General features: G+C 35.4%; 4 protein-coding genes across 8 annotated transcripts; 2 read left to right on the top strand and 2 right to left on the bottom strand.

The window, feature by feature from the left end:
• Positions 1-4,911: 4,911 nt before the first annotated feature.
• LOC147403943 (xylulose kinase 2-like) lies at positions 4,912-10,277 on the top strand. 4 transcript variants are annotated; one of them, XR_015177663.1, is made up of 12 exons: positions 4,912-5,126; positions 5,763-6,417; positions 6,518-6,606; positions 6,767-6,831; positions 7,448-7,503; positions 7,744-7,864; positions 7,959-8,033; positions 8,282-8,335; positions 8,726-8,820; positions 8,952-9,126; positions 9,225-9,354; positions 9,738-9,879. XR_015177663.1 is itself a non-coding variant. In XM_086439745.1 (11 exons), the coding sequence occupies exons 1-11, from the start codon at positions 5,068-5,070 to the stop codon at positions 9,968-9,970; spliced, it is 1,671 nt and encodes a 556-aa protein (XP_086295871.1). In that variant the 5' UTR covers positions 4,912-5,067; the 3' UTR covers positions 9,971-10,277. The 4 variants fall into 4 exon arrangements, 3 of the variants coding, with proteins under 3 accessions (XP_086295871.1, XP_086295872.1, XP_086295870.1); XM_086439745.1 differs by lacking the exon at positions 9,225-9,354 and having other exon boundaries at positions 9,744-10,277; XM_086439746.1 differs by lacking the exon at positions 9,225-9,354 and having other exon boundaries at positions 4,913-5,126; positions 7,980-8,033; positions 9,738-10,277.
• Positions 10,278-10,360: 83 nt separating this feature from the next.
• On the bottom strand, positions 10,361-13,519 carry LOC147403942 (tubulin alpha-1 chain-like). The gene is made up of 4 exons (XM_086439747.1): positions 13,282-13,519; positions 12,375-12,609; positions 11,375-11,745; positions 10,361-11,172 (listed from the first exon to the last, which is right to left on the bottom strand). Exons 1-4 carry the CDS (start codon positions 13,372-13,374, stop codon positions 10,513-10,515), a joined length of 1,359 nt encoding a protein of 452 aa, XP_086295873.1. The 5' UTR covers positions 13,375-13,519; the 3' UTR covers positions 10,361-10,512.
• A 4,229-nt stretch (positions 13,520-17,748) lies between these two features.
• LOC147403941 (malate dehydrogenase, glyoxysomal) lies at positions 17,749-22,097 on the top strand. The gene is made up of 9 exons (XM_086439739.1): positions 17,749-18,065; positions 18,783-18,998; positions 19,928-20,242; positions 20,351-20,440; positions 20,512-20,595; positions 21,209-21,244; positions 21,351-21,440; positions 21,522-21,616; positions 21,736-22,097. Exons 1-9 carry the CDS (start codon positions 17,994-17,996, stop codon positions 21,806-21,808), a joined length of 1,071 nt encoding a protein of 356 aa, XP_086295865.1. The 5' UTR covers positions 17,749-17,993; the 3' UTR covers positions 21,809-22,097.
• Positions 22,098-22,750: 653 nt separating this feature from the next.
• LOC147403940 (uncharacterized) lies at positions 22,751-26,886 on the bottom strand. Of its 2 annotated transcripts, none has more exons than XM_086439742.1 (2): positions 26,012-26,818; positions 22,751-23,127 (listed from the first exon to the last, which is right to left on the bottom strand). In XM_086439742.1, exons 1-2 carry the CDS (start codon positions 26,654-26,656, stop codon positions 22,834-22,836), a joined length of 939 nt encoding a protein of 312 aa, XP_086295868.1. In that variant the 5' UTR covers positions 26,657-26,818; the 3' UTR covers positions 22,751-22,833. The 2 variants fall into 2 exon arrangements, with proteins under 2 accessions (XP_086295868.1, XP_086295867.1); XM_086439741.1 differs by lacking the exon at positions 22,751-23,127 and adding an exon at positions 23,171-25,621 and having other exon boundaries at positions 26,012-26,886.
• Positions 26,887-27,293: the final 407 nt, after the last annotated feature.

The raw sequence follows: 27,293 nt of genomic DNA, 5'->3' as shown, positions 1-27,293 counted from the left end.
TGCTCTTGAGCTATGGAGAATTCATCTCACAAAACAAAAATTCATTTTCTTCCATCACATAGCTACCACACAGTTGTGAAGTATGCATACTTGCACTGCTTGCAAAATCAACGGGAAGAGCTGCAGATCACAATATTCTTTATTGTTAGTTGTAGGGGAATACAGTTCATTTAGGAGCACAGATAATTGGAAATTAATACTAATGGGCAGTGACGCCAATATACTTGAAGGATATGGTGTGGATAGGCCATTGGCACGTACCAAAATATGGATATATCACATATACACAACACATTTTGAATTTTCTGGGTAACATAGTTTGCTATCCATATTCCTCTGGAAATTTGAAAGTTTTTGTAGTGCCTGGTTATTCATGCTGAGCTCTCAGTGTTTGTTTTTATGGACTCTGTTGTTTTTTTTCCTTTCATTTTTTCATGCAATTTTATTTCTAAAGAGAAACTCAAAATTACTTGTTATAAGTTTGATTTGATTAAAGGGGAAGACATCTGATGCACGAGTAAATTATACCCTTCAAGGCTGCTATATAGTGGGAGGAATGGTATGGCAATGAAACTTAGATGACCATTGAAGCCAAGAGGAGAGGGAATTCTAGATGAATCTTCCTGCAACATGCTAATACAAGCAATCCTAATAATTCACAAATGAATTAAATAAACCCTATAGGCTAATCTCATTCAGTAATCAAAGGTTTCCCTAGGATGCTTTCATCAAATCTATTCATAAGAAAATAATACCTTAAAAAAAATGAAGTAACAAATCCCAGTTATCCATCTAAGCTAACTTAATTGTTTGTTAATTATAATACTATCCCTAGGTCATCTACTTACCTACCATTGATCCAAAATTACTAACCCATTTTTGAGACTTAAAAGACCAGAGTATTGATAACAATCATTAAATAGTTGTTATGTATTTCCCAAATGGATATTTGAGTATAAGTTATGCCTCTTAGAACATGAATATCTTTGGGCCCAATGGAATTGAGTTCTTTTTCATCATCTATTCGTTTTGTTGCTTAAATAATGCATGAACTTTAACTGTTGGCCAAATTATTCAGAACGTGTATAATTTTTAACACCCACATCAATTTCACTTTTGTTACTTCAGTGATCTTTGGTTTACTTCTTGTTTTTTCAAGTCCGTTTGTTGAGCATTGGTTGGCCAACCTACAATTTTTAATTGATTACATGAAGGACCAACATTAGATTTACTTCCATGTTAAATATCTGTACCAATCTAAGATTTTAATTATGCATATTTTAATTCTTATTTATATGCTGGTGGTATGTGGACACATGTGTGTAGCCTTACCCTTTAGGATACCACAGACCTCTCTCCCACGTCACTCTCAAAGTAATAAATTGGTTATGGGTACATGACAACTTCTAAAATTTACTGCAGAGGATTAGTAAAATAGAAAAATGATGAAATATGATTTTTTTTCAATATTTATATGATTTGATTAGTTGGGCATTTCATTGTAGTTAATTTTATTTATGAACTTGTTTCTTGCTTTGCTCAACTTCTGAAAAACAGTTGATATCAGTAGTTCACTAAACTGAATAAGCCATACACGAATTTTCTTATAAGGCCATTATTTTGTTTATCAAGCTACATATATCAATCGCCGCATTCCCCAAGCATTTCGTCTCAGGATTACAAAAATTCTTTTTGCAAAGTTGTAAATTCACTGCATCACCCGATCTTTTTGTTAGAAAGTTAATACAATTTTTCTATGAATATAAAAGAGAGGCTACCAAAAAATACAGTGTAGATATGTTTTAGCCATGTAAAGAGATACCAACATGTAATACTGGCACGTAAAACAAACCCAGTAGGGGTGGTTCACTTTTTTAGGTGTCTCTTCATGGGATCATAACTCCTTTATTGTAGACCTGAGAAGAATTGTGCAAATCTACTGATAAATGGCGATAGAGCCTTAGTTAAAGAGTTTGTTTCACACATTGACCCTAAACCAATAAGCAGCTGAACTCTTTGAGCCAGGTATGAATGCTAAGTGATATGGTCTGCACACAGTAGAGTACTATATTGTAGTGCATTTTTTTAGCACCATATCATATACACCATTATGAAAGATGCTTCACGATATTTTCCATCTATAGTTAAACCTTATTTTACTCTTGCAAATTTGTTTTGAATTTACTATTTTTAGTAAAACGTGATGTATGACACTTGGGTAGGTGCAAGGGGGTTTACACAATGGCTAAAAGAGTCTTGGTAATTTTGTTTAACTTCGTTCATTATAGTAAAACCTCTACTATCTTGATTAGTTGTAAATTGTACAGGTTTAGGAAAGTCATGGTTCTAGGACTGCATGCATCCCAATGATTAGAGGTCAGAATACCTCGGTTCCCAAAAAAAAGGCAATATTATGTCTAGTTTGAGTTTTAGTAAGGGTGCAAGGAACTATCAGGCTGTTTTCATTTATAAATATTCATTTACTCCAATTTTAGTGAGGATTAATTCAATTTGTTTTATTATTTTTGACTTGTGAGTTATATGTGCTACTCCCAACTGTTCTTTGGGTGGTGAAGATTCCATCCATTGATGATCTTTGGGAGAATTACAACGATGGATCTTATCATTGAGGTATGTAATATTCCAACACCCACAATATCAAAAAAAAAAAAAAAAAAAAAAGGTATGTGTATTCCAAATTTATGTATCTTATGCATACAAAATGGGGAATGGGTAGTGCGTCTTCTTATTCACTGCAAGATAGCTTGGGAAATTAGTCTCACTTCTTTGCTTTGTTTGGCATTGTCGGCCATAGTCACTCCTCAATTTGGACTTTGTTCGAAGGTTGGTTATCACAAGATCATATGTTTTGTCAGCATCAAAGAAGAAAATGTGGAGTCTTGTCTCACTTGCTATTTGTTAGGGATCATGGAAAGAGAGAGATCATAGGATTTTTCAAGACTGAGCAGGGTTCCTAGTTATGTTATTGGTGTAAACTCGTCAAGGAATTCGTTGGAGTTCTCTCTCTCTCTCTCTAATGGGTAAGTTGGACTTGAAACCACAACCTCTAAGTTGTTTTGCAATGTGTCGAACCTGGGTCTAAGTCCGAGGAGTCCTTTTGATGACTTTGTGGTGAGATGGGATTGGATTTGAAGTAACCTGTTGGCATTTTTTTTTGAAGTCTTGTAATTTTGATTGGTCGCCTTGACCCCATTAAATGAATATTTTTTCTTAATCAAAAAATTATTTGGGGATGAGAATCATACTAGGCCAATTGAAACTCTTGGCTGTATCTTCTCATTAGTTCATGATGTATCATTACCCTTTTTGGTTTGTTCTACAAAGTCTTACCAACAATGTCTTGCATCAGTCATTTATTTCAACCCTATTATAGTCCTAATTTAACCATTCATGATTCTTCTTCATAAGTCTTCAAACCTAAATTATTTCCTGCCTTAAAACACTAAGCACTAAATTTCTAAAAGTCACTCAAAGGTGATAAAAACCGGCTGGATCCGTAACCATTCAATTAAAAAGTTTCAAGCTCGCTAGAGATATTTTTAAATCAAGCAGAAATAGTTGTAATGGTTAAGCACAGAATTTGGAGTTGAAAACCCATTTTCTTTAATTACTTGTTTATAAAAAAGGACATTTTCTATATCTTATAGTAAGAAATTTTACTCTTTTAGACTTATTAATTAAAGAGTTTGAATAGCTTGAAGATTGAAGATTTTCAAGAGAAAAAACAGTCATTTTTCATTAGTTGGAAAGAGAAGACTAGTTCCAGGGAGCATGTTATCAACTCGAAAACAAAAACAAAGGGGATTCCTAAATATTCGCCAAAACAAGGTTTAATTCTTAATCAGCCTATTTTATTTTGGTTTCTCTCATTGAAGGTCATGAAATTTTTTAGAGTGAAAAAAAAAACTAAATAAATAAAATCCCTGAATATGTTATCAGTTGATCAATTAAATGAATGCTGATTTTCTATCTCAACCTGACAAAATAATCGTAGATTTTTTTCTCTTCAGATATACAATTGCACATGTTTATGGAGATGTATAGATGCGTTTCTTAAAAGGAAAAATTTACAATTCTTGCACATATCATATCAATAAGTTTTTGAGTTATTATGTCAAGAGTTTAGTTAGAAAATCATTACACTTCTTTGAAAAAAACAAAAGACTAATGAATGAGGCTCTTGACATGATAGTGCACAAAATCATAGAAAATAATGATTTAGTTATTAGTCACTGAACATTGTTTAATTTTACCCTCCAATCTTAAAATATTATCTTCTTGACTATCAGATCTCAAGAACAAGACAGAGGTTAAAGATTATGAGTTTTGGGCAGAAATATAAAAACATTATTTCTATAATTTTCTCTATTTTTTTATGAATAATCTATAATTCTTGAATTTATTTTGAAGGGATTAAAAATTTTGGAATGAATTAATTTTTTGTGAGAATAATCTCATCATCCCAGAGATCATCCTCTCTAAATATAAGCTCATTCCAAAACTTTTAACTCTTATAAAAGATAAAATAATTTGACTATGGTGTGAGTTGGGCTTATTAATTAGTTGAGGTGTTTTTATAATTAACCAATCCGAGATTGGTTACTGTAATCACAGTTAGACTCGGTCAAGTCAAAGGTAAAGGGAGCAAGTATGATATCCTTGGTATGAGGTCTCTTAAATGACCCAATAACAACAGCCTCCTAAGTCCAACTATTCGATTTAAGAGTTGCGATCCAAAACGGTGTACCGTTCGTATACTACGGTGCTACGTGGCATCTTTATGTTGGCAATTAAACTTCAACCCAAAAGACATGCCACGTAGACGTTGTTTCTTCTAAATTTTAATAAAAGAATTCTAAAATTTATTGTATTTATATTCAATCCAATCCATCTTTATAACGTCGTTTTATTTTCATCCAATTTTCCAAAACGAATCAAAGTGAGTCAACAAAACAAACCCATTTTGCTTAAACTTCGTTTCTACTTTCTTCTTCGATTTAAATCACTGTTAGCTTTGAATGATCGTAATTCTCTGTGCCCTGATCAATGGAGGACTATTCTCTCCCACAAGATTCTCTTTTTCTTGGCTTCGATAGCTCTACTCAGTAAGTCAAGTCCATATATATGTTTTATTTTTTTTGGTTTCTTCGTGTTTCCTGAAAATTAGAAGTGCCCAGATATCTGATTTTATAGTTTGGAAAACTGGGTTCCTTTTATTTCTTTGATTTTGATTGTAAAATAGTCCTTTAAGCAGTTTTTTTGTTTCTTCATGTTTGGAGTTTGGTGACAACAAGTTAAGTACCCAGATTACTGTTTCTAGAATTTGGTCTAATTGGATATCTGGCTTCTTTTTCTTTCATTTCGATGGTAAAATACTCTGTCATTCTCACCAGATCAAATGTATATAAATGGTTGGGTTTAGAGTTTTAAACTCGAATGGAACAGATGATTAAGTGATTGCTTTTTAGTTTCCATCTTCATCTTAATGTTTCTTTAATTGGGTTTTTGTTAATTTTTATGATTTTTACTAAGAATCATGACTAACCACTTAGAACCCTTATTCCAATCCTTGGTTTATTGGTTGTTTATGTCCATATAGTCCATGGTATGCGTTTAGTTTCCATATTTTGATGTTTCTCCATCTGTGTTTTTGTTATTTTCTCCAATTTATTGAGAAAGAATGAGTAGTCGCTGCCACTTACAAGCCTATTATTTAATTCTTCGTGGCTTTGATTGTTTAGGTCCTTGAAGGCGACGGTGTTAGATTCCAATCTCAACATTGTGACTTCAGAGATTGTTCATTTTGATTCTGAATTACCCCATTACAAGACCAAAGATGGAGTTTACAGAGACCCATTGAAGAATGGCAGAATTGTCTCCCCAACTTTGATGTGGGTTGAGGCTCTAGACCTCTTACTTGGGAAATTCACAAAATTGAATTTGGATTTCGGAAGGATAATTGCTGTTTCGGGTAGTGGACAGCAACATGGTAGTGTCTATTGGAAGCGTGGCAGTTTAGCTAAGCTAACTTCTTTGGATCCCAGTAAATCATTACTGGATCAGCTTACTGATGCCTTCTCCATAAAGGAATCACCGATATGGATGGACAGTAGCACCACTTCTCAATGCAGAGAGATAGAGAAAGCGGTTGGTAGTGCATTGGAGTTATCCCAACTAACTGGATCCCGAGCGTGTGAGAGATTCACAGGCCCACAAATCCGGAAGATATTTGAGACACAGCCTGATGTTTATCATGAGACCGAGAGAATCTCCCTTGTTAGCTCTTTCATGGCATCTCTTCTCATTGGGGCTTATGCTAGCATTGATGAGACTGATGGATCTGGGATGAATTTAATGGATATAAGACAACGTGCCTGGTCTAAGATTGCTTTGGAGGTCTATATATTCTTTTAAAATTTGATAGGTTGTCTTATATTTGAGATGTAAATCTCATATTTTTAGTGTGCTAATGGTGACCTTATATTGATTGCTCTAGGCTACTGCACCGGGTTTAGAAGAAATAATTGGAAATTTATCACCAGCACACGCGGTTGCTGGTGCAATTGCTCCTTATTTTGTGGAGAGGTCGGTATGTAGTTGTTTTGTGTGTATGATAGCGAAGCCTTCTTATTTTGAAGTTTTTCTTATTTGAAACTTTCATTTTAGATATCTTGTTACTAACAACCAAAAATAAAAATGTTACCTAGTAAACTCACCACAAGAGATTGCATTGGACTGCCACCAGGTTTCACTTCAACAAGAACTGTGTGGTTGTTCAGTGGTCCGGAGACAATCCAAACAGCCTGGCAGGTAGGTTTAATTGGTCTTGCAACTGATAAAGAAAATAATGTTGGTAAAGAGTAAATAGATTTTGTTACTTTTGTGGTTGGATATCCTGACTGCAGTATTGCTTTGTATTTTAGCCTTACAGTTTTAAGGAATGTTCTATTTTACGACACCTTGTCAAGGCTGTCATGTTTTTGTGTAAAATTTAGAATTTTTATTTCACGTTATCTGATCCTGTGAATTCTTTAGACAATGGTAAAAAAATCTATTTGAAAAGATAAATTGAACTTCTTGTGAAGAATCAGCACTTACTCAACAATTTGGTGTTTATAGCTGTCTCGCTTTTGTCATATTTCGGTGATTTGGTGTTTATAACTGTCTTCATATGGGCATTGAGACACCAAATTCTCTGTTGGAGGGCTGGCTGATGGGTAGGTGGGTGCATGCAGTGGATGTTCATGCTTGCTATAATTAGTTTCTATGAAAGAGAAATTCAGTATTTTAACTGTGAAAAATGGTCCTCTTCACTTTTGCCTTCTTTTAGGTTCTCAATTGTGTAACATGTTTTGATTGATGGACCCCAGATTTTTGTAATAAAGCTTGGATGATGATGAGGATACTATGTTTTGAATCTCTGCAGGTTTGAAAATCAATACTCCCGGGGATCTGGCCATTAGTCTTGGCACCAGTGACACTGTAAGCTATTTATGTGGTCTTAATTATTTGTTCTTGATCATTCTATTTTGAGAGGGGTTGACCTTTATGTCATATAAACGAGTGCAAACACACACACACACACACACACACACAGAGGCTATATATATGCTCTATCACTAGGTGACCTTGGTTTCTCTTTCAATAATCAACGTAGACAATATCGCATCACGAAGGCTGTTTTTTATTTGATCTTATGATCTGCTATTGTTGATCAACTAGGTCTTTGGGATTGCAAGTGAGCCTCAGCCTAGACTAGAAGGACACGTTTTACCTAATCCTGTGGATACCAAAGGCTACATGGTGATGTTAGTCTATAAGAATGGATCTCTCACTCGTGAAGGTAATATCTTCTATTACTAAAAAGTTTGCAAATTTTAATGATTCAATTTAAGTGGTTCCTGCTATTGATTGTGTGAGTACAATTTTGGTGAAAGATATACGGAACCGGTGTGCAGAGAACTCCTGGGATGTTTTCAACAAGTTTCTGGAGGAAACACCACCTCTAAATGGTTTGTAAAATCTTCATTTAATCAGTTGGATATTATTGGGTTGGGTTCCGTTGACTCAAGATCTTGACCGAGTAAACAGAAAATCGAACGGTTGAAAATTATCCTTGACATAAGTATCATCGTGATGTGTATTGTCAAGATACACATAAAATCTCAGCTGTTAGATTTTGTGTTTACACCAGTCAAGATATTGTTTCATTTCTTGAATCAACGGATCCTGATCTGACTCTTGCTATTTGTTGCAATAGGTGGAAAGTTAGGATTCTACTACAAGGAGCATGAAATCCTCCCTCCCCTCCCAGGTAATCAAGTTTTGATAACATATTTATCATTAATATTATAAGGAATATTGAGGTCAGGGTATCTGCAAGTGCAATCTCTATCTGAACCCCTCGCATTATAATTGCGACACAAGTGCAGTGGGGGCTGTGGTCCACCATTTGATGGTTTTCCACTTTCCAACTAGAGTATCTCATGTGCTAGATTTAATTTGATGAGTCGTAAGATGGTCTAGTTAAGCTAGCTTTCGAAAGGTCTTTAGGTTAGTCCATGGATCTGGTGCTATGGTTTATCGTTGGGTTAGAGAAACATGTCGTTCAGAAGGATGTAAGTGTGAATGTGCAGAACCAAGTAGTCTTTTACACTTAAAATATCCCTTAAAAAGATCTAACTTGGAGTTTAAATATACGTAGTTGGTTTCCATCGCTATGTCCTTGAAAACTTCAATGGTGACTCTTTGGATGGGTTGAAAGAGCAAGAAGTCGGAGAATTCGATGATCCTTCAGAGGTTAGTAAAGTCCAATAACTTACTGCAAGAAGAATTTTTAACGAGAAACTGTTCTTTATCTCATTCTATATTATCTTCGATTAGTTATTTGTTGTGAGGTAACTGAAATCATTTTCTATTTTTAATTGTAGGTGCGGGCAGTAATTGAAGGTCACCTTCTCTCAATGAGAGCTCACACTGAGAGGTTCGGAATGCCAAGTCCTCCCAAACGGATTATAGTAACTGGTGGTGCATCAGCAAATCAGAGCATACTTAAGTCAATCGCTTCCATTTTTGGCTGTGATGTCTATACGGACCAACGACCCGGTAATTAGTTGTTACGTCTCGTTTTTTTTTAAAAGATAAAGCCATTTTTCTTTTGACGTCCCATTTAGTACTAATCATGGTTTTAAATCTCGTCCAAGATCAAGATGACTCGCCTGAGTCATCTCGGTATCGTCCATGAATGAGATAGATAGACGAGGCGTCTCACATGCGCAAAATCTCGCTAGATAAATGGGGCAACTCGGATGATATTTTGAAAATCTCAGACAAGTCAGTAAAACTTGCCCAAGTCAAGTGGAATTTTGTATATTTTAATTAAAATTATTAGTTTTTTTAGGTTAAATATTATTATCTAATTAAGAAATAATTTTATGATCAAACATCTTCTAATCTACCTTATTTTATATATAAAAAATTATCATTATTTTTATATAAATATGTATGAATAAATTATTATTAACCGAGTTGACAGCTCATCTCGTCTATGAACAAGATGAGCTGTCAAATCGAGTTTTGAAACTATGGTATTAATGTATGGAATGGTTTATCACACTAGGAATTTTCTGATGGGTTTTCTTCGATTCATGTAGTCTTTGTGTGTCTGTTGGATTGGTTGTCTGCTGTATGCTAATTCAATCTTCCTTGTTTGATAGATTCAGCATCTTTGGGTGCGGCCTTGAGAGCAGCTCATGGGTGGCTTTGCCAGAGTAAGGGCGCCTTTGTGCCTTTCCCGTGCATTTACGAGAACAAATTGGAGAAAACATCTCTCAGCTGCAAGCTTTCAATGCCTGCCGGAGACCCACAGCTGCTCTCCAAGTACACCTTGTTGATGAAGAAAAGGATTGAAATTGAGGACCGCCTTGTCCAAAAGCTCGGGCGCTGTTAAACATCAAAAGTTTAAGATGGCACAAAGAGAAAAATAGGTTCTGTGTAGATTAAGAAGTAGGGGCCTTCCCTCAAATGAAATATTTACCCATTATGTCCTGCCAAATATAGGAAGATTATTTAACTTAACTTATTAACATGGATGTTTATTTGCCTTTACAAACATAGACTGACAGATAAATGTGTTATATATGATGTGTATGTTTTATTGGGTGTTAGATTAGGAGTTGTATTTTCTCTTTTTGTTTCTGCGTTTTATAGTGAAATAAATGGGTGGAGTACAGACGAATCACTTTCAATTGAAAATACTCAACCCTCCAAATTGAATTGATTTTATGGTGAAACTAAAATTCTAACTATATGAGATTGCAACTTATAGCATACGTTCATGTAACATAAACATTATTCATATTTGAGGTTTTCAAGTGTCTTGATACACCCATACATCATATCACCAACAGCACTTTAGAAAAGCGTTTTCTATAAGCAAGATCCATGATTCAAAAGATAGCAAGAGACACAAGCAACAAACACATTCCCTCCTTAGTACTCATCCCCCTCATCACCATCTTCACCACCTTCGGCAGACTCGGCACCAACCTCCTCATAATCCTTCTCCAGAGCTGCAAGATCCTCACGGGCCTCTGAAAATTCTCCCTCTTCCATACCTTCACCAACATACCAGTGAACAAAGGCACGCTTGGCATACATAAGGTCAAATTTGTGATCAATGCGGGAGAACACCTCTGCAACACTGGTAGAGTTAGAGATCATACACACGGCCCTCTGCACCTTCGCAAGGTCACCTCCAGGCACCACAGTAGGAGGCTGGTAGTTGATACCACATTTGAACCCAGTGGGGCACCAGTCGACAAACTGGATGGTGCGCTTGGTCTTGATGGTGGCCACAGCTGCATTCACATCCTTGGGCACAACATCACCTCGGTACATCAGGCAACAAGCCATGTACTTTCCATGACGGGGATCACATTTGGCCATCATAGATGAGGGCTCAAAGGCACTGTTGGTGATCTCGGCCACTGAGAGCTGCTCATGATAGGCCTTCTCAGCTGAGATAACAGGTGCGTACGAAGAAAGCATGAAATGGATTCTGGGGTATGGCACCAAGTTTGTTTGGAACTCGGTCACATCCACATTTAGAGCACCATCAAACCTCAAAGAGGCAGTGAGGGATGAAATCACCTGAACCACAAATCAAAACGTGGTGAATTTTCATTTAATCATAGCTTAATTTCAAATTGAAAAACACCTTCCTTACTTAGCAAGATTTCAAGTCTTACTAAGGGTCCTTGAGCTCAAATGGATTACCGCATTGGCCATCTTACTAAAGGTTAGTAGGACACTTTGAAATTCTAAAGCAAGCAAGTATTATGCCTAGTAGTACCTGAGAGACGAGGCGATTGAGATTGGTGTAAGTAGGGCGTTCAATGTCAAGGGAGCGCCTGCAAATATCATAGATGGCCTCGTTGTCAAGAAGCACAGCAACATCAGTGTGTTCCAAAAGGGAATGGGTTGAGAGGACACTGTTATAAGGCTCAACGACAGAGGTAGAAACTTGGGGCGAGGGGTAAACAGTGAAGCCAAGCTTTGACTTCTTGCCATAGTCAACGGACAGACGCTCCAAAAGAAGGGAACCAAGTCCAGAACCAGTACCTCCACCCACAGCATTGAAAACAAGGAACCCTTGGAGACCAGTACAGTTGTCAGCAAGCTTCCGGATGCGATCCAAGCAGAGATCAACAATCTCTTTCCCAACTGAAATTTGACAAAAGAAAACCAAAATTGAATTTGGTAACTAATTATTAATTAACATTTGTATGCATCATAATCACCTAAGTCAGAGTTCAAGAATAAGTTGGCAAGGGAAAAAAATCAGAAAATACGGTAATATTGGGGAAATATCGAGCTAGGGTTAGGACCATGTAATTGTTCATACTAGGTGTGGTTCTCACATTTTATAATCAAATTACATGTTAAATTACAATAATAAATCACTAAACGCCATATTAAATAACAAGAAGTAACCACAGGTCTACAACACAATCAAAGTTTATGTTGTCCAAAATATAAAAAGATAACAATCATGATTGTAAGTAAGATTCATCAATCAATCAACATCAATATCTTCTTCATTTGCATTCTCGTTATCTACCACTTCATTGGTGGTCATCTTCTCCTACAAGTGCATCAAGGACATCATTTATTTTTTTGATTTAATCACAAAGTTCATGATTTAATAGTGATGCTTGTGATTTAATCATGAAGTTCGTAAAAGTAAAGACTTAATAAAAAAAAATGTCAAGATTTAATTGTGACTTTTTCAATAAGTCGCAGATTTTGGTGACTATGGAAGCAGAAGAATGCAGGTAAGGAGGTCTAATTACTAGTGTAGTGGCCACGAGCAAAGTTGTTGGCAGCATCTTCCTTGCCACTGATGAGCTGCTCTGGGTGGAAGAGCTGGCGGTATGTTCCAGTCCTCACTTCATCGATGACAGTAGGCTCAAGATCAACAAAAACGGCACGAGGGACATGCTTTCCAGCACCAGTTTCACTGAAGAAAGTGTTGAACGCATCATCTCCTCCGCCAATTGTCTTATCACCTGGCATTTGGCCATCAGGCTGCAAGAAAGCGCACAATTGTGAGAAACTAGGGAAGTCTGTTGGCAGAGATGGAGATTAAACTAGATCTGGAAAATAAATAAATAAAAATCCATGCAAGAACAGATCTAATTAAAGCAACCACTAAACCAAAAAGAAATCCAAAATTTAAAGAGAGAAACGAAAAAAAAATTAGACACTCTAGACAATATTAGTATTTCACTACAAATCCAATAGATTTGGGGAACAGAAAATTTTCACGACCTAACGAAATAGAATCAGCATTTTCCTCATTGATCTATATGAAATGCAAGACCTTAAACTCTAAATATGAACAAGTACCAAATCAAGAAAAAAATAAACGATCTAAAAAAAACCATGAATAAAAGGCATTTTCCTGGACACATGTAATGTCTCCACATATAAAATCCCTCGAGCTATCGAAATAGAGAAGAAAATCAAGTTAAAACTTGAAAATTGCTCAATAACGAAATAAATCTAACAATTTCTCAATAAGCGTATAACATTCAACATAGAGAAACCCTATATCTGGCAAAAATATAAAAGAATATACAGCAAAAAATCGAAATTCAATTAAATCATACGAACGTAACAGCTACCGAATTAATCTAAAAACAAGGAATGAGAAAGATTAAAAACCACAAAAACGATTCAGATCTAAAGAAATCGTACCTGGATTCCATGCTCGAGGCAGTAAAGTTCCCAGCACGCATTGCCGACCTGAATACCAGCCTGACCAATGTGGATCGAAATGCACTCTCTCATTTTCGCCGAAACACAGAATCAAACGAAATCTCTGTAAAATAAAATGAAATTCGAGAGAACCAGAGAAGAAGAAAGATTCAAACAGTAGAAGAAAAGCGTTTATCAAGACGCCTTACGAACTCTGATGCTAGTTTTCCTCCATTTTGCTTCCTTTTATAGGGAGGAGAAGGTGAAGAGATCTTAACCGCAATTAGTTAACCCTAGTTCGCTTTGCCGCCCGATTTCAATTTCTTGTAATAATAGGTTTAATTGTTTTGGAAATTTCAGTACTGCCATCAGCTTCTAAACGCCCATTATAACCTTCACATGTTTCGTCGTTGATTTTGGTTATATTTATAAAGTATTAGATCATTATTGTAATTGCATCCTAACACAGCTTTCACGAGAGCCTCTTCGCGATTTTTCTAAGTTTAAAGAGACTATTTGTTGGACTTACAGTTCATCGTTGTTGATGAACCCTAAGAAATACAGTCACACACGTTCCCAAGATAGTCAATCAACTCAATCTAGACCGTTCAAAATACTTGACTAGGATTCGGCTTTACTGAGGATGATGGACCTTCGTGTACATCAAATATCAAACAAGGTTGCACGTGCCTGTCGCAGCAAATTGAGAGAAGTGACCCTCTCTCTATCCATCATATGTTGCATGCTTTGCTTTCAAGCGAGCATAAAATTTAAGATCACAAACATTAAAAGTGCCTCATTTGTCACTTTAAATTTCATTATAAATTATACAACTTAGATCCATTAAAGTGTGGGCCAAAAATTTTAGGACTTGACTAGTACCTAACCAAGGTCAGGTGGCACCTCATTTTATGACACGTGGCACTTTTAAGGGTCCACTCATCGTATGGATATGTGGCCCATCTCTTTATGAATCTACATACAAAAGATCAGTTTGATTGGTGATGTGCATCCATTGATAAGAGTATTGTCTTAAGAATGATTTCTAATCGTTGGATTGAAATTCTTTTTCAAGAACTTAGATCTAATGGAATGGAAACAAGTTATCAAACACTATAATTTTTGATACGTAGGTTCATCAAAAGATGGACCATAATGTCCATATCATCAGTGGGTCTCAAAAATGGCACGTGGCATAAAATAAGGTGCCACCTAACCTTCATTAGGTAGGGGACACTCTTCGTGCATGCTCCACTTGGCTCAAGAGGATATAGCTCAGTTGGTAGAGTTTTGCTCTTGCAATTGAGTTGTTGTGATGTCAATGGGACTTGCGATCTTGTGTTTTTTGGGCCCCATAAGATAAATTGGGGTTTGATTTGTTGTGACCTATTTACTTTGGCCTGTCAATGGACTGGTTGGGCCAGGCTAGGTTGAGACCTAACCCGTCCCTAAATAGGTGGGCTATATTTAGGTCAACTCTATATTATCATTGGGCTTAGGTTCGCTCATGCAATTTGATCTACAGAAAACAGAAAATTGAAAATAGGGTTGAATTTTAAAAAAATTATTATCAAAACATGATCTTGTCCCAGTCGTGAAAATAGTCAATGATCCCTAGATAGAATTGTGAAAATCCAACGATGGAGATTGCTTTACCTAAAACTACCCACTTTTTGCATCTTTGAAATCTCTCTCTCTCCCCTACATTTCCCATCTATAGAAATTTATACATTATTGAAGGTATGTGTAAGACGTAGATGGTTTTTGCAAACATTTAGAGGCTTTGAAACCCATTATGATAAGGAATCATTTGTTCTAATTATCCAACATTTCCTAATTCTTTTTCCATGTTTCTTCATTTTTTAAGCTTCTATTCGAATAGGTTTGAGAAAAGAAATTATAATAATTCTATCTCTCATTATTTTCTTCATGTATGAAAAAGATAATTTGGGATGGGATCTAGATATTAAATTGAAACATTTTTTTTTCTATGGAAAAAGAGCCAATGAGTCAAATTCAAGGTTTGTTGATCTCTCAATATCAGCCTCTCTCTCTCTCTCCCTCTAAGTTTCAATATTTTTTAGATTTGTCAATGTTTTATTTTTCTCAAAAATACGTTTGGTTTCTCCCAACATTAGCAACTTTGATGTTTGTTAATTTTATTTTGTGGAGTATAGAGATTTATAAGATTTGTATTTTTAAGGCACAAGAAGCTTTACGTTACTCTCAAGAAATTTGAGTATTTTTTTTAATTTTAGTGAAAGTTCATTATTTGGTAGTTAATAAGAATAGGAAGTTCATCAACTTCCTTGAGTTAAATCTTTGAGTTCTATCTTGTAAACACCCCAATTTGCACGAATCCACTTGAAAAAGTCTAAAATTTAAAAATCTCAAGTTTAATTTCAAATAAAAACCTAAAGGTCTTAAATAGGCCCATCATCCATCATAAGTGTCACTTGGGATGTTTTCTCATGTATACATGCATCATTTCATATTGTTTTACATACCCAAACCCGCTTCTCTATACCCATTACCCATGCACTTAACCCAAATCTCATTCTAAAACCTAACCCATAGCCTATTCAAAACCCATCTTCAATATAAGTCCAAGCCCTAATCCAATACTCAAATACCCAACCCATTATAGGCTTATTACCCATATGGGATAATTTAAGCCTAGCCCAATAAGCAAGCATCGGATGGTGGACCCACATATCAAAAGAAAAAAATCTCAACTGCCCTCAGCAATGATTCAAGAACTAAATTGTGAAAATTCCTAGTACCCAACATCCACAAAAATAACAAATTAACATAATTTTGATCTAATAATCTATACAAAATTTAAGTGGGATGACAAATAAAGAATTAAACCCAAATTAAAATGTTTAAAACTTCTTGCAATTAATTTTTTTTTTTTTGGAAAACAAAAGATAGAAAGAAAGATGTCACTTAGATAACCTCAAGTAAGTTGGTGAATTTCCTATTCTTATTAATCACCAAATAATGAACTTGCACAAATATTAAAAAAAATACTCAAATTTCTTGAGAGTACCGTAAAATTTCGCAAGAAGGGTAGTGCCTTTTCTGTTCTGCACAATATAAGCAGATCTACCCTTAAAATATCTAGATCCCATCCCAAATTGTCTCTTTCTTACGTGAAGAAAATAATAAGAAATAGAATTAGAATAAAAAAAATTCTCAAACCTATTCGAATAAAAAGTTAAAAAATGAAGAAATATGGAAAAGAATTAGGAAATGTTGGATAATTAGAACAAATAATTTCTTACTATAATGGGTTTCAAAGCCTCTAAATGTTTTCAAAAATCATCTGTCTTAGATGGAAAATGCAGGAGAGAGACAGAGAGACAGAGAGATGTTTTTATGATAGTCAAGTTGATTTTATTTGGAAAGCGATCTACATCTTTGGATTTTTCACAATTTCATTGATGACTATTCATTATCTTTATGACTAGGATAAAATCCTATATTGTATAATAGATGGAAGATAGATTCATTTGCCAAGTGAAAGAGCTTGTTCATTACCAAAACAATAGAGTTTTCAAACTTATTTATCAAAATAGTAAATAATAGTAAAAATCAATTTTTTTATATTGAAAATACATTTTTTTTAATTTTACTTATGCATTTACCATTCTAACCTTAACTTCGACTCTTTCTAGCTCTGTAATTTTTTCGATGGAAAATTCAAATAAAAATGAGAAGAAGACAGAAATGTGAAAGAGGAGAGAAGGACTTCTAGTAATATTAGTGGAAAAAAAAAAGAAGATATTTTTGATACAAAAATAATAATTTTACTATTTTTATCGATTTGATAAAAAATATATTTTTGAAAATAATTATTATAATTTACTAATTGATAAATATTTCGTGCATGTTTTGCTAAATTTACCATATATATATATATATATATAAGCAAAATGTTCGGCACTAAACATTTTGACAAAACATTTTTCAAAACATAGGTTAGAAGTTTTGGAATTGACTGATTTTTGGTGAGGATGATTTCTACGGTGAGAAGAATCAATTATAAATAACCTATTAAGTCAGTCAAGAAATGAATTCTTTGCCTACCCGTACCTATTCGATTCGTTATGGAGTTTAAAACTCGAATCGAACCAATGATCTACATATAATAATAATAGTTAAAAATATAAAGTTTCTTTGGAGATTAAAGCCATAAACATCATATCCAAAAGATTAAGTTCGTTAGGAGATACGACCAAATGGAACCCTATCCACAATAGATGATGGTGGATCGTCGTCTATGTCCAACAGAAAGTAATCAAATCTTCATGTGCCAAAAATGACCTCGAATTTCTAGCTAATGGAAAGAGCCATGGACTGTGTTGGGGTGCTAATGTCTAAGGGTATTTAAGTCAATGTAAGTGTATTTTTTTATTGTTTTTTCGATCGAGTCTTGTTGTTTGGATTTTCCTTTCTAATAAAAACCACAGTAACATCATCTCCAAACCCAAAAAATAGTGAAGGAGAGAACATTGAAATTCTCAAAAATTAAATTTAGAGGATAAGAATCCAGAAATTCAGTTCCACACATCCCAATTTTACGTCACCCTCTCGTCTCAACATCTCTGTTGTTTTTTTCTTCTGTAATTTTGTTTTATTTTTATTCTTATAAATCCTCTCTCTCTCTCTCTCTCTCATACACACTTGTTCTTCAGTAATCGTCAAAGATGCAGACAAACGCAGATGTTAATCAAAGAATTGTAAGGATTTCAGCTCACCTCCACCCTTCAAATCCCCAGGTTTGAATTCCCCTCACCAAACTTTTTTCTTCTGGGTTTTGAAATCTTGTGTTCTGGGATTGTTATTTTTGGTGGATTTCTTTGATTTTTATAATTTTTCTGTTTTTAGGCCGTTTTCTTTGTTTATTCTTCTGGGGTTTCTCTGATTTCAAGTATGGGTGATTTTTTTTACCCAATTTTTTTATTTTTATGAAAAGATGAGACTTTTTTTCCCATGAATAGTTTTTTCTTTAATTTGGGATTTATTTAATAAAGTTCTTAACTGGATACGGAATCATGGATTAGAAGCCGGACTTTCTGTTTGGATGGCCATTTTCCCATCCAAAAAAGCTGTTTTTGACTCAAAAAAGCTGTTTTTGACTCAAAAAACAATCTTTTTTCTTGGAGTTGCAAAAATGGTGATTCAAACAGACCCCAAATTTTCATTCTTCCATTCCATTTGATTTGGGATTCTTTTTGAAGTATTAAAAATGATGCTTTTTTGGGATAAATCTTCCAAGGACTGCATTAAAATAAAATCAAGTAGTATGAGATGCTAATCTAGTGGCCTGTAGTGCCTAATTACTTGATTAGAAGAATGTTTCACAATTGAAATTTTCACAAATTGTGGTAGGAGGTGGAGTTTTTTTTATTTTTGTTGGAATTTGCTGCTTATCAAATTTATGAATTTTTTGGTTATTTATTTATTTAAATGTTTTTTGGATTATGGAATGGAAGATGGAGGGAAGTTCTGTTCTGAGACGAGCAAATTGCCGAGCAAAAGGTGGGGCACCGGGATTCAAAGTTGCTGTATTGGGTGCTGCTGGAGGCATAGGTCAGCCTCTTGCATTGTTGATGAAGATGAATCCTCTCGTTTCAGTTCTCCATCTCTATGATGTTGTCAATTCTCCTGGTGTGACAGCAGACATCAGTCACGTGGACTCTGGTGCTGTGGTCAGCCTCTTGAACTGTGTTTCTTTTGTTTATTTTTTGTCCTCAAATTTCAATATTTGGGTGAGTTAATAGTTTTTTTTTTTTTGGAATTCCTGTGCTATGATGTTGTTAATGTTGGGATTCTATTAATTTCTAGATTTTAATGTGAAAAAATGAAACAGCAAAGAGGACAAAAATCACACTGAACACGAGGATTTACCTGGTTCGACAGTGTGCCTACGTCCACGGATCAAATTAAGAACAATTACTATTTTCTTTCAAGTTTTACAGTCCTAGGGATCTTTATTTAAAACCCGGAGTAGAGAATACTTGTTTATCTCCCAAAAAATAGAAAACCCTTAAGAAAATATTACATAATTGCCATATGCGAAACCCTAAAAAATTTGGTCTGGGGGTTCCTCCCCCACAGCTCAACAAACCTTCAATATAATACAAGACATTTACACAACATTTAACACAAGGTATTGTGTTCATGCAATTGGAGATTATATGACCTGTTAGTTTCTAGATTTTAAACTGTCTTTCCTTTGTTTATTTTTCCTCCCCAAGTTTGAATTTTTAGGTGAGCTATGGATTTGTTTTTAATTGTTGTTATATGATTTTATGATTTTTTTTTCCATGTAAGGTATAGTGTTTATTCCACTGGTGCTATGTTGTTAATGTTGGGATTCTAATTAGTTTCTAGTTTTTAACGCATAAGGTATTGCACTTGTAAAATTGGAGATTATATGTTTTGAGACTTCAGGTGAGGAATTAATTGTGCCTATTTATGGTCTAGTTGGGTTTTTTTTTTAAATAGTTATGCAAGGGTTTAGATGAGTTTGTACTTTCAACTCAGGTGCCTGTCGTGGTACCATCACGATCTTATTAAAAGCTCCAAACTTGTAGTATTTTATGTCTTAGAACTAAATATTATCTTTGATTATTAGGTACGCGGTTTTCTAGGACAGCAACAGCTTGAGAATGCGCTTACAGGCATGGACCTTGTAATAATTCCGGCTGGTGTTCCTAGGAAGCCAGGAATGACAAGAGATGATTTGTTCAAAATCAATGCTGGAATTGTTAAGACTCTTTGTGAAGGGATCGCTAAATGCTGCCCTCATGCAATTGTGAACTTGATCAGTAACCCCGTGAACTCAACAGTTCCAATTGCAGCTGAGGTTTTCAAGAAGGCTGGGACCTTTGATCCGAAGCGACTATTGGGAGTCACAACGCTTGATGTTGTGAGAGCCAATACTTTTGTGGTATGTTCTACTTAGAGTACTTCATCAGTTTGTTGGTACCTTCTATTATTAGGGTCGACAAAGTTTTAACTATTTCCGGGTTCTTTTATTTTGGGTTTCTCTTTACAGGCAGAAGTCTTGGGAATTGATCCCAGGGAAGTTAATGTTCCGGTTGTTGGGGGTCATTCAGGAGTTACAATTTTACCTCTTCTGTCACAGGTTTGAGTGAATTTATTTCTGAATCTCAATATTTTAGTATGTATCGGTCATCTTGGTATCGTTTTATGCAGGTTAAGCCTCCATGCTCTTTCACCCCGGAAGAAATTAGCTACTTGACAGATCGCATACAGAATGGGGGAACTGAAGTTGTTGAGGTAAACCATTCAATTTGATTTTTGGAATGAAACATACACGATAAGCACCAACCACGGAAACTGTCTTGTTACATGTTTAGGATGAGTGGAAAATACAATGGTACGTCTCCAAAAAGAAAAAAAAGGTGGAAAACAAAAGTCAAGAGCCTCGTATATTACATTATACTGTGATGAAAGAAACAGTTAAGGATGTCAACCTGATGTTGGCTTATAATGCATAGAAGCGTGTTATATATCCATTATGGGTCATAGTGAAATAGACTTGACCACCAAGTATATTTTTCTGACCCTTCTTGGAAATTTAATTCCGAAGGGGTTGTCGCACTCCGTTTACTATTGTCCAATCTATAGTGATGTGGACTTTAACGCATTGATTTTGATCAACTTGGAATCAATGTAATGTGCTATAACAGCCAATCAGAAGAAAAATGTCATGTCCAAATCCGTTTGATACCGTTGCCCCATCAATAATCCACCTTACTTGATGCTATCGCAATATTGGAAGAGAACACACGGGAACAATAGAAATTGTGGAATCTGTCTACATTCTCTACTTAAACTGAAAAACATTTTCTGGTGAAACCCCTCATTGAATTGGTCACATCCTTTGCAGGCAAAGGCTGGGACTGGCTCTGCAACACTTTCAATGGTTAGGAATTCTATTTTCTTCGATTTCCATCTAATGCCATTATTAAGCAAAATTTGGCATCTGCTAACTGAATGAAATAATTTAAAAAAAATAAATACGAATATAGGCTTATGCTGCGGCTAAATTTGCGGATGCATGCTTACGGGGCTTGAGAGGAGATGCTGGCGTTGTTGAATGTTCTTTCGTGACTTCTCAGGTAATTTATACGAGTCTCATAAATTATCAATAAGTATTTCAATGTTGTTTCCTTAACAAAAACTATTCCTTTTTGTTATAGGTGACAGAACTCCCTTTCTTCGCAACAAAGGTAAGGCTTGGTCGGACTGGAGTCGAGGAGATCTTCCCATTAGGACCCCTGAACGAGTATGAAAGGTATATTTTTACAACATGTTAAACTATATAAACTGTCATAGTAGTTTTCATCGGTTGTTATGGTTATTGATTTAAAAGTATAATTAAAGACATTTTTATTGCACTGTGATTTTCAACAGGGCTGGGTTGGAGAAGGCAAAGAAAGAGTTAGCAGGAAGCATTGAGAAAGGGGTTTCCTTTATTAGAAAATAGATTAGATGCAAATGGTTTGGCTGTCTTGGAGATAATCCCACTTAGAGATTCGATGGGTTCTGTATTTTTTTTTCCCTGTAGACCACAACCACTTAAAATAAGAAAAGTCTGCTGTTACCTAAATCCATATGAGTTTCTAATGTGATGAGTCGATCAGCCAAACTTGTAAGTGGTGACAATGAGGATGATTGCATCATATGGGTAAGTGAATGTGAGGATCTTCTCTCTCTTGAGATAGAGGTGATATTTCTTCAATAAAATGATAGATTAAACCAAGAGTTAGTTTCAATTGTGTCCACCATTTTTTTTTTCTTCTTTTTTCCTCTAAATTTAAAGAAATAATGCAATTGTGATATCCTCATTCACGCATCATGTGGCTTAAAGTTTAAACTAAAATGGAAATGACTAAAATAGGTATTTTGCTGAAATTACTTAATCAACCATCTTTTTCTTTTCATTTTTAATAATATTTATGAAAATGGACATATACCCAATTTCATAATTCATCAAATTTCTGTACATTCGTTGTGCACAGACAACCATTTTGGTAAAAATATAAATACATAATCAGGCATATAGCCATTTTTATAAGTATATAAAAAAAATGGATGTTAAGTAATTTTTGCGAAATACTGGCTATTTTGGTCAACTACCCAATCAGTTGATCCATGTATTAGTTTAAGGTCTTATCCATGGATCCTACCTTGGAATCTTTAAAAAAAAAAGTGGCATTAAAATTTGTGGAGGTCTTCTATGTGATTATCATTTCCTTCTAATTCTAATCTTTAATGTAATTTTTATTTAATAATTTTTAAAATTATTCATTTCTTTATTTTTATTTTTTTTCTAATTTGATATTCTTAAAGTGTTTTGGCTTTAATGAATCCAACTCTTATCTCAACATTTAATTTTCTTTCCTATTTTTGTAACTTGCAAACCAAAGAGGCAAAGACTAAAACATATAGCTGTAATAATAACATGGAAAATTCAGTTGAGGAATGGCTTGGGTTCATAACAAAACACAGTTAATCTGTCTCCTGAGTCCAAATCTTCACTGTCTTGTCACTTTCGAGTGCACCAGAAGCGATCATGTTCTCAGAAGGATGACATGTAACGGATATCACGGTATCTGTATGACCTTCGAGTTTCTGGACCACTTGTTTGGTCTGCAGATCCCACAAATAGACGTGGTTGTCCTCTGAGCCACTAACAACATACTTCCCGTTCGTTGTAGAAAATGTGGAAGAAATGCAGAATCTTGAATTAACATGTCCGGTATATGTCTTCAGAAATTTCCCAGTCGAGAAGTTCCATAGCCTCTGCAGCAGATACGATGAGATATAACAAACCAAGATCATTAATTGTTTAATGATGATCCACGTCACTTAATGCCCATTTTAATTATCTATATATCCACCCATATGTATGAATGTTCAGATGCATGTTTAATGTATATGGATAAGCAGAGAAGAAAAGAGTTTCATTCCATGCAAAAGAGTTCTCAAAATAGATATATGCTCTCTCCCAGATACGAACTCTTTGGGTTTCTTGAATGAGCGTCTATTAATTTGTAACTTTCCAATCTCGGGTTCTTAATCAGTAAGGAAATAAATTTCCCTTTTTTGTTGTTGTCGTTATCATTGTTTGGTGTGTATATATTCAAATTGTTACTGTTGTTCTCATCCAGTAAGTTGTGAAGCCTTTGATCAAATTTTCTAGACCATATTTATTGCCAAGCTCCCTATATCTTAGTTCTTTTCAATTTAATCAAGTTGATTTATGTCCAGATTGCATTATTTGTCATATTTTGAAGAAAAGAATCCCTTTGAAGTACAAATAGTGTTTGTATGATTCTGCCTCTTACTTGGTGCCATGCAATATAATGCCTCACGTATCATAACCTAATGTTGGTAATCAATTGGAATAAAAGGATGCCTAAAACTTCCCAAAGCTGGCAATGGCATATCCTTCCTTTAGCATATGTTCCTAATTTGACATAACAAACTCCAAGCAAAATTCGGTTCATGTCCAGCTTACCCATAAAAAAAATATTCGTTAATAGAAGAGTAAAAAAATTTTGATTAAGCCTTTACTAAGATTGTCTCTCGTGAATCCCAAAATACCTCCATAACATAACCCCAATTATCTCCCAACTAAACTCGGTTTAGTCCACAAGAAGCCACCAATATCCTAGGACTACAGTAGAATCGAACTAAACAACCACCTTATTCATCATGCACAAAATATCTGAATCATTTTCAATGTCAAACCACCATTTTCAGTCCTTCCTTTTCCATTTTTCAGCACAAGTCAGATTCCCAAAGTATGCCAGTCCATACAAATAATTAACACAATCAACTCAAACCTCTTTTTCATTTTTTTCCCCTGATGGGTAAGCTAGATTTTAACGCACGACCCAAAATTCCATTGCATTATATCAACGGACCTTGCATCTTATTGGCTTCTCTAAGCTACCAAACTCCACACTCACTCCGCCAACAAGCCTATACTCTTAACCTTTCTCACTAAAGCTAAATCTCAGATCCACAAAATATAATTTTGTGGAGTTGAAGCAATCAACTCTACCCGCCTTTTCCTGATGGGTAAGCTAGAGTTTAACCCATGACCCATAGTTTCATTGCAGTATGTCAACCAACAGACCTTATGTCTTGTCTGCTTCTCTAAGCTCCACCAACAAGCTTCTACAAGTGTGTTTAATAATACTTTTGAAGTCTGAATGGAGGTGGTTCACCTTTAAAATTCAGACTTCAGAAGCTTTATTTTCGTTTGTTTTGTTTAAGACTTCAGAATCAAAATTCAGAAGTTTTGCACCAGCGACGGGGAATGCTGGATGAAACTTTTGAAGTCTGATTTCTAGTTTCTAGACTTCAGACTTCAAAAGTGTTACCAAACATAGACTAAGCACAATCTGATATCCACAAAATTATATTTTTCCTTTTTTTTTTTGAAAAGTATAATATATTAAAAAAAGCAAGCAAAATACAAGTAGACCGAGAAAGCCTCTCGAAGAGCAACAAAGAAAAGAAAACTACAACATTAATGATTACATAAAGAGTGCCATCTAAAAACAAAGTCATCAAAAGTAGTCCCTGCGAACTCTATACTCTGTTTAGACCACATGTATAACAAACCCAAGATCTCCAAGAAACTTGCATGAAAGGTACTAATCTTGTTATTGAACACTCTGTTATTTTAGTCGCTCCAAATCCCCCAAGCAATAACCGAGGGAAGCCAAGCCCATAGGATCCGTTTTCTAGTGTGGAAAGCATTACTGGTCCATTCTACTAACAACAAGGAGAATTTTCGAGGAAGGACTCAACTAATATGGAAAAGACCAAGGAAAGTTGATCAAATATTATGAGAAAATGAGCAATGAATTAACATATGATCAACGGACTCTCCATCTCTCAAACAAATGGCACAACAATTGGGAGTGATCCAACCCCGCACAATCAGATTATCCAACGTAAGAATCTTACCAAGGGAAACCAACTAAACAAAAAAAGATATTTTCGAGGGAACTAACCTGGACCAAATAATGGAACCCGAAAGGGATCGCTCTGCAAATGGACTAAGCCACATATAGAAAGATATGACAGAGAATCTCAAATCCTTAGCCCTTATCCATTCCCATTTATCATGCTCGCTATCGCTAAGATGAAACGTTTGCAGGAGATCAAGGAAAGATGTCACCTTAGTTAGCTCCCAATCATTAAAGTTTCTCCTAAACCGCAAATCCCAAGTAGGACCGGACTCGTTGCGAATCAAACATTGCTGAATAGGGCGGTTCTTCTTAATAGAACATGCATACAAAGACGAAAATTGAGTTTCTATGAGAGAGATGATCTAATCCTAATGTTAAGGTGCAACATAAAATCCCCTTTAAGCAACTAAACCTCACAAAACCTTCACCTATATATTGTCTCTCTCACCACCCAATAAAATTGGTGACGATCATTTACTCTAGTCTCATAATCAACCTCTAGAAATCCCCATCCCCAGCTATCTAACAAGCAAGGATTATTTGATTTTCCAGGAAAAATCAAAGGAACAAAAAATGACAGATTTAGAGTATCGTTCTAACAAGCAAGAAATAATCCACACAATTCAACCAATTAACAAATCAAATAAAATAAAAAAAATCCTTCCTTTTCATGAACAAGTAAAGAATTGTAGACTTACCAATGCATTATCCAGAGTTCCAACCAGAATAAGCTTCCCATTAGGAGAAAACTTCACGAAGGAAACGGGTGGGTTCTCATCATCAATAAGAGTTTTCATACAATGCCCAGTCGATGAATCCCAAATTCGACACAAACCATCATAACTACTCGACACAATCATCGAGCCATCTCGATTAAAATTCACCGCTGTAACGGGATCGGAATGAGCAGGAAGAACTCTCAAACACTTCCCAGTCTTCACATCCCAAACCCTAACAGTCTCATCGAACGAACCCGATACGATCATATTAGATTGTGGATTATAATTAACGCAGAAAACGTAATTGGTGTGGCCGTGCAGAGTCTTGACGAGTGAACCGGTCTCCACATCCCATATCCGTATGGTTTTGTCATCTGAACCGGAACAGATGTAACGTGAATCGGAAGAGAAGGCGAAGTCAGAGACGCCATTTTCGTGACCTTCGAATTGTTTGCGTAGAGACCCATCGATTGGAGACCAAAGACGGATGGTTTGATCGGCTGATGAGCTGCCCAAGAGGTTTCCATCTTCGGAGAATTTGACACTGGAGATGGAAAGCATGTGACCAGTTAGGGTTTGTTTGAGCTTGTAGGGTTTCATAGCTTGTTTCGAATCTGAAGCCATTGATGTGGATTTCTGTGACAAGTTTAGGGTTTTTGAGTGATTTGAAATGGGTCGATCGATGATGGTTAATGATTGATGATCAGTTGTGAGGGGGGGATGTAGGTTTCCTTCCTTGTGGAGGGAAAAAAAGAGTAAAGATCCTGTACTATCGGGACTTGGGATACATCTGGATCCTTGATCTCGTTGTTGGTTACATTTGTTTGAGATCTCACTTATCTTCTTAGTCAATTATATGATTAAGATAGAGTTGTAAGTATGGATTTAATTCTTGTCCTAGATTGAAACGACTTGTTCGATACGTCTCGGTATAATCCACCAACGAGACGGATAGCCAAGTTAAATATATCAGACGAGATTTAGAACCACAATTCATTTTTGTCATTGTTGAACGAGATAACTCAAATGTATCATAAAACTCGACTGAGGCAACTCAGTTTCAGGCATCCCTCCGAAAAAAAGAATGGTCTTGGGAGTTCAACCCCCCTCATTGGCCACCCCGCAAGGATTTATCCTAGTATGCGTGATTTGTTGGGTATTTGCATATATCTGAGAGATTTGAACGAGATATAGCGCTTTAGCCTCTAAGAGACTCATTGCCTTGCCCTTGCTAGTCAGGTCTTCGGTCCAGAATCCCCAT

This window comes from Akebia trifoliata, chromosome 4 (genome assembly GCF_017979445.1).
Source record: "Akebia trifoliata isolate Shusen 1 chromosome 4, ASM1797944v1, whole genome shotgun sequence".
In the NCBI taxonomy this organism is placed as follows: Eukaryota; Viridiplantae; Streptophyta; class Magnoliopsida; order Ranunculales; family Lardizabalaceae; genus Akebia; species Akebia trifoliata.
This window is presented reverse-complemented; position numbering and strand designations above follow the sequence as displayed.

Excerpts from the sequence above, each read along its gene's own strand:
- LOC147403943 (XM_086439744.1), top strand. The coding sequence starts at position 5,068 with ATGGAGGACTATTCTCTCCCACAAGATTCTCTTTTTCTTGGCTTCGAT. Across the intron at positions 6,832-7,447 it reads CAATCCAAACAGCCTGGCAG|GTTTGAAAATCAATACTCCC; the intron begins GTAGGTTTAATT and ends GAATCTCTGCAG. Across the intron at positions 8,821-8,951 it reads AATTCGATGATCCTTCAGAG|GTGCGGGCAGTAATTGAAGG; the intron begins GTTAGTAAAGTC and ends TTTTAATTGTAG.
- LOC147403942 (XM_086439747.1), bottom strand. The coding sequence starts at position 13,374 with ATGAGAGAGTGCATTTCGATCCACATTGGTCAGGCTGGTATTCAGGTC. Across the intron at positions 12,610-13,281 it reads GCCTCGAGCATGGAATCCAG|CCTGATGGCCAAATGCCAGG; the intron begins GTACGATTTCTT and ends GCTTTCTTGCAG. Across the intron at positions 11,173-11,374 it reads TCAATCGCCTCGTCTCTCAG|GTGATTTCATCCCTCACTGC; the intron begins GTACTACTAGGC and ends TTTGTGGTTCAG.
- LOC147403941 (XM_086439739.1), top strand. The coding sequence starts at position 17,994 with ATGCAGACAAACGCAGATGTTAATCAAAGAATTGTAAGGATTTCAGCT. Across the intron at positions 20,243-20,350 it reads TGAGAGCCAATACTTTTGTG|GCAGAAGTCTTGGGAATTGA; the intron begins GTATGTTCTACT and ends TTCTCTTTACAG. Across the intron at positions 20,441-20,511 it reads TTTTACCTCTTCTGTCACAG|GTTAAGCCTCCATGCTCTTT; the intron begins GTTTGAGTGAAT and ends CGTTTTATGCAG.
- LOC147403940 (XM_086439741.1), bottom strand. The coding sequence starts at position 26,656 with ATGGCTTCAGATTCGAAACAAGCTATGAAACCCTACAAGCTCAAACAA. Across the intron at positions 25,622-26,011 it reads GAACTCTGGATAATGCATTG|AAGAACCGCCCTATTCAGCA; the intron begins GTAAGTCTACAA and ends TGTTCTATTAAG.